Here is a 5,946-nt window from a genome sequence, read left to right on the forward strand (position 1 = left end):
TTGTGTTTATCTGTTAATACTAGCCCATTGTTCCCGGTTCCTAGTCTACCCTTTCCATCAGAGGTCATCCCAGTGACTGAACCACATAAGGCTATGGTCTATCTCACCTTCAATCTCCTCCTTATGTAAGAGTGCCTTATCTCTTCAATGCCTCCAGTATTTTCTCTCTTTTTTTTTTTTTTTGGTCATGTAATGTGAGCACCAAAAAGGGCTTGATGATGTGAATTTGTTGGGAGCTGTTAACACTATGAGAACAACAATGAAACCACATTGTCATGGAGCCCATTTTGACTCATGGAAGTCCCATGTGTTACAGAGGAGGGATGAGCTCCATATCATTTTCTTGGCTGTAATCTTTACAAAGTAGGCCATCACGCCTTTCTTCCTTGGTCCCACTAGATGAGTTTCGACTGCCAAGATTTAGGTTAGAAGTCAAGCATGACACAACATATCTGTGCCACCCAGTGATCTCACAACATCTAGGGTCATTCTGCAGATTATCTTTACAACTCCTAGGTGGTCCATGATATTTTTAAAGTGTCCTGGACTCAGTCACCTGGGCAATCAGTGTTGGTCATGGTATCTTTCATGTACTGATTATATCATTTCCTCCACTTCATTGCTTCCAAATATCCTGTTTCTTTTCTTTCTTTTTTTTTTCTTCTCCAAATTATTTTTACCCAATTTTGATGACTTTCCAGATTAGTGCAACCAACTCATGATTTCACATCTTCCCTCATTTTGGCGACTACTGCTTCATTCCTCTCTCAGTCTGCTTGTTACTTCTTCCTGATTTTACTTTACTGTCTTGTCCTCTCTCTTGTTTTCTTCTTCTAGGACATAAGAGCCAGTGTTGAGAAGATAAGTCAGTTCTTGGGGAAGAAGCTAAGTCCTGAGGAACTCAACTCAGTTGTCAAGAATGTATCTTTTAATGTCATGAAAAATAACAAAATGAGCAATTTTTCCCTCATGCCAGATACCACTCTTGATCACAGCAAAGGACAATTGATGAGAAAAGGTAAGAAACACTTTTCTAAACATGGAACATGAAGGAAATGGACAACTAATAACCCTACTTCTATAGATGCGCTAAGTTATTGTGCAAGGAGATGGTTTGTATGTTAAAAGTCACATAAGAGCCATCTGTTCTGAAAGATGAAGAATGAGTTGTGATATTTATAAGCTGAGAAAGATTTGTGAAAATGAAGCACTATTGCTGAATAATTTATCTCTGTTAATTATCTAGTCTAAGCTAATTTCAACAAGATAGATAGACACAGTGGCTTCAACGATGGGCCCAGGCATAGCAAAGATTGTGAGGATGGTGAGGACTGGGCAGTGTTTCGTGATGTTGTCCACGGGGTCGCTATGAGTCGAAGCCAGCTCAGTGGCACCTAACAACAAAAACACAACACAACAGTTTATTTCCTGGGTGGTACAAATGGTTATGCACTCAACTTCTATCCAAGAGGTCAGCTGATGAAACCCACCCAGGGGCACCTCAGAAGTGAGGCCTGGTGATCTGCTTCTGAAATGTCAATCTGCCAACCGCACAGAGCACACTTGTGTTCTGCCGCACGTTGGATAGAGAGCCCAGAGCTGGCGTTCACCCGGCAGCTACTCCCAGAGACAACAAATATTTTCTAGACTTTGTTCATCTTGTAGAGCCCTCCTTACATCCTTTCAAAGGTTCCTCTCACTGTCCTGGTGTGGTCCCCATCCCTGCATATGAGCCTCTCCCCTTACATTTTGACTGTGGGAATATCCACTCCTCAAAAGAAGCAGTTGTCTGTAACCCCTGTCATAGAAAAAACAAGAAGACGAATACATGATACATTGCCTGAGGCACTTGAATGCTAACCAGAAGGTTCACAGTTCAAACACACCAGCACCTCTGCCAAAGGAAGATGGGTCAATCTACTTCCATAAGGATTACTGAGTTAGAAACGCAATGGGGGTCACTATAAGTCAGAATCAACTGGATGATAGTATTTTTGATATGAGATTTAGTTCTGGGTCATTTTTTTTTTCCTTTTCTAAAATTGTTATTGTGATTCAGCTGAAAGTTTACAGAGCAAATTCATTTTCCATACAACAGTTCCTACACATTTGGTCTCATGACATTGCCTGCAACTCCCCACAACGTTCCCGCTCTCTCCCCAATTCCCCACCACAGTGACCTCTTCCCTGTGTTTCCCTCTGTGCACTCCTGGCCCCACCCCACCCCTAGCTGTCTCCCTGTACAAACACTGCCCTTCTGTTCTCCGGTGAATGATCACTCCAAGTAGCTTATCTACCTGATGTAAATGTTCAGCACATATGTCTATCTATTATTCTGCTGGAAGCAACAGGAATTAGTTCAATTCCAGACTTGAAGGGTAGCTAGGGGCCATGGTCTCAGGGGTCTCACCAGGTTCTGTCAGACCAGCAAACCTGGCCTTTTAAAAATGATTTTGGGTTTTGTTCCACATTGTTTTCCCACTCTATCCAGGATCAACTGCATCAACCCCCTCTGAGTAGTTGGCAGTGGGAGCTGGGCACCGTCTAGTTCTTCTCATCTCATGGTCACATAGGCTGCAGATCATGTGGTCTGCCAGTTCCCATTAGTTGGTCTACTACAACTAATTGTTTCCATTTGTCTTTGGTGTTCTTCATTCTTCTTTGCTGTGGACAGAGAGAGCCATCATTGCATCTAGATAGCTGCTTGCAAGCTCAAAGATCCCAGTCGCTACTCACCAGAGTAAGATGTCGACTGACATTTTTGTGTAGTATGCTATGTCAATTGAGCTTGATGTCCCCTGTGAACATCGTCCCGAGACCACAGGTCCAACTATTCACACCTCCAGGTTACTGGCTGTGGCCAAGAAGTCTCCACAACCATGTCCCTTGTAAGCTCTACTATACAGTTGGAGTTATTCTTACAGCACATACAAATACACTTGTGGGAACATAGTTGGCCAACCTTATACATGGTCATGGGCACACTCGCCCCTCCATAGACATATCTGATCATTCAGTGGAGGTCAATTCTTAAGCTCTTGTTGTGTGTTTTTGTTTTGTTTTGGAATTCCATTTTTGTTGTTGTTGTTTTTCTTTCTGCCCACCCCTTGTTGATTTGTATTGTGCTGAGTATATAAGAAATATAACACCTACCACTCTTACAATCTGAACTTGTGGAGTTCAGGGACATCCATTATGTTCATGTTGTTGTTCATTCATCACCCCAGCCATTCCCAAATTCTTATATCAACCTTAACAGAAGCTCAGTGTCCTCAAAGCATTGTGTCTCCCTTCCGCACTCCCCCACTTTCCACACTAGCCGGGTCCCATTAAAGAACTCTACTGTCTGTACACCTGTCTATTCTAGATAGCTCATGGACTTGTGATCACACGATGCCTTTCATTGTTATCCAACCTCATGATATTACTAGGAAACAACCATGAGGAATAGCCTGATTCAACACATGGCAACCTTAAGGCTCAGACAGATTATGCACCTCATAGTCTCAGGTTAGTCTGCATTCCTGTCTGAATGTAGGCAGGAGATTTGTCATTATTCTGCTGTGTTGCTGCCAGGTGCCATCCAGTCAGCTCCGACTCATGGTGACCTCCTGTAGAACAGTGACACTGACCAGACCTGCACCGTCTTCATGACCTTCCAATGTTTGGCCCATTGATGCAGTCATTGTGTCAATGCATCTCATGGAAGGTCCCCTTGAATTCACTGGCCCTTTACTTTACCAAACATGAAGGATTTCTACAAATTGGTCTTTCCTGATGACATGTCCAAGCCAAGGAAGACATAGGGCCTGACATTCCCAGTTCATTTTTAGTCAAATAAGGGTGATAGGAAAGCTGCAGGATCAGTCCAGTTGTGGTCCTGCGATACTATTTTAAACACTTAATGGGAATTATCTTTGTATCTAACAGGAATCGTTGGGGATTGGAAGCATCACTTCACGGTGGCCCAGAGTGAAGCCTTTGATAAAATATACCAAGAGAAGATGGCAGGACTTCCTCAAGGGCTCTTCCCATGGGAAACATGACCTGATATTTCTGAGTCTAAGATGAATATTGATTCCCTTCCTGCCTTTCTACATGAACATCCTTAGATATGGAAGAATATTTGGCATTGTGTCCTGGGGACTTTAATCCCTCAGCATAATTACACACTTGATAATTATGAACTACCAATACTTTATTAAATTTGTGACATAGCAGCTACAATGGTTCCACATTATTTCAAACAAATAGGAAGCCACATTATGAAACCCATGTAAATGTTACCCAGGCTAAGATGTATAACAGAATGCTTTGTCATGTCTGTGGCTGAGGTATTACAGCATGAAATGACACGTTCAGTACACAGGTTCCTCTCCCTCTGTAGCCATGTCCAATCACACTTCTGTCTGCATTTCCCATCATTCATAATTACTCTGAATTCAGAGAGGATGTCTCTGCAATGGCTGTGCTTGGTGCTTGGCCTGGATCATCAAGCAGTGCTCCTGTGCTCCAGCTGGGTCTCGTGGTGGCACAAACAGTCAAACATTTGATTTCCTACTGAAAGGTTAGTGACTCGAACACAGGCAGAGGGACCTCAGAAGACAGGCCTGGTGATCAGCTGCTCAACAGTCACCGCCTTCCTTAAAACCCTAAGGAGCAGTCTTCTCTGTGACTTGTGGATGGCTTCTGATCATTTGTGCTCTGTAGCCATTGATTTCTGCAATATGGACATGAAATAGAGGATCTGAGATTGATCGGAGATGAATTTGTCATGAGTGATGGTGGTGTCATTCTACTTTCTCTTCCAAAGTCAGGTAGGGAGGCGGGACTGAAATTGAGGAAGGCTGTGGAGTGAGGCTAACGATTGACTCGCTCTTCCCTGCTTGTTCTTGGCTATGGTTTCATGACTAGAAAGGTATCCGACAGAGGCATGCATTCTGAGAAAGGGATTAGGAGAGACTTTCGTCACATAAAGGCATGTGACACTAGGCTTCCTAGAGATTGAGGAGTCTTACAGGATTCTTAATGTACCTGTTAGTGATCATGGGAGACTAGTTAGAGGGACAGAATTCTGAAGAAATATGGAAATAAAGAAGACTCCATTCTGGATGCTAACCATAGATGGGACACTGTTGGTGGAGGGAGAACGGGGCAGGGTGAGCTACATGTGGAAAGGTCAAAAGTTGAAGATACCGAGGCATATTCAGGGACTGAAATGAATGGATGACTGTTGTGTGGAGCACCAGGAAATGAGGTGGGGCATTTAAAATGTGGAAACTGCACATGCCACTACAGAATCTTGAAATTCTCTCAAAGGCAATGGAATCCATTGAACAGATTGAAATGGGGAAATGACTGGAGCACATTCTTAAAGATCACACTTTAAGGAGGCCTGATGGCTGATGAAGTGCTCAGCTAATCACTGAAAGGTCTGCAGTTCCAGTCCACAGGTGCTCCATGGGTGAAAATACTTGTTGACGTTCTTCCGTAAGGATTAGAGAATATTGTTATTATTTGCCATCTAGTTGGACCCAACACATAGCGACCCCTCCTTGGGTTTCCGAGGCAGTATCGCTAGGGAAGTAGATTGCCCAACCTTCCTTCTGAGGAGTGGCTGGTAGATTAGAGAATAGGAAAGCCCATTACATTTCCAATATGTTGCGGAGTGGCATCATTCATCATAGATGGAAACAACTTTTGGGTGAGAATGTATAAAGTATTAGAAAGGACCACACCAGTACCCATCCCTTTCCCCAACACAATTCTTTCCCAAGTCATTCTTAATCCCAGGTCTAGGTGAGCTAGTGATGGCAATGACACAACTCACCACTTCTCTGGCTGTCTTATCTGCAATGATTTTGGAAAGACTTCCAATGTTATTCATCTGAGTGAGCATAATTCTTGGGATTACATATTATCACACATAAATGTTTACATTTTTCT

At 43.1% G+C, this 5,946-nt stretch overlaps 1 protein-coding gene across 1 annotated transcript in view; it reads left to right on the forward strand.

Annotated features, from left to right (window-relative positions):
* LOC103213144 (sulfotransferase 2A1-like) overlaps window positions 1-4,046 on the forward strand; it is a 25,048-nt gene extending 21,002 nt beyond the window's left edge. Inside the window, exons 5-6 of the mRNA XM_007959021.1 lie at window positions 838-1,018; window positions 3,931-4,046. Coding sequence (XP_007957212.1) covers window positions 838-1,018; window positions 3,931-4,046 — 297 coding nt within the window. The remainder of the gene's footprint in view (window positions 1-837; window positions 1,019-3,930) is intronic.
* Window positions 4,047-5,946: the final 1,900 nt, after the last annotated feature.

The sequence above is a fragment of the Orycteropus afer genome, unplaced genomic scaffold (genome assembly GCF_000298275.1).
Source record: "Orycteropus afer afer isolate SDZICR_OR568_19922 unplaced genomic scaffold, OryAfe1.0 scaffold01333, whole genome shotgun sequence".
NCBI classification, from domain to species: Eukaryota; Metazoa; Chordata; class Mammalia; order Tubulidentata; family Orycteropodidae; genus Orycteropus; species Orycteropus afer.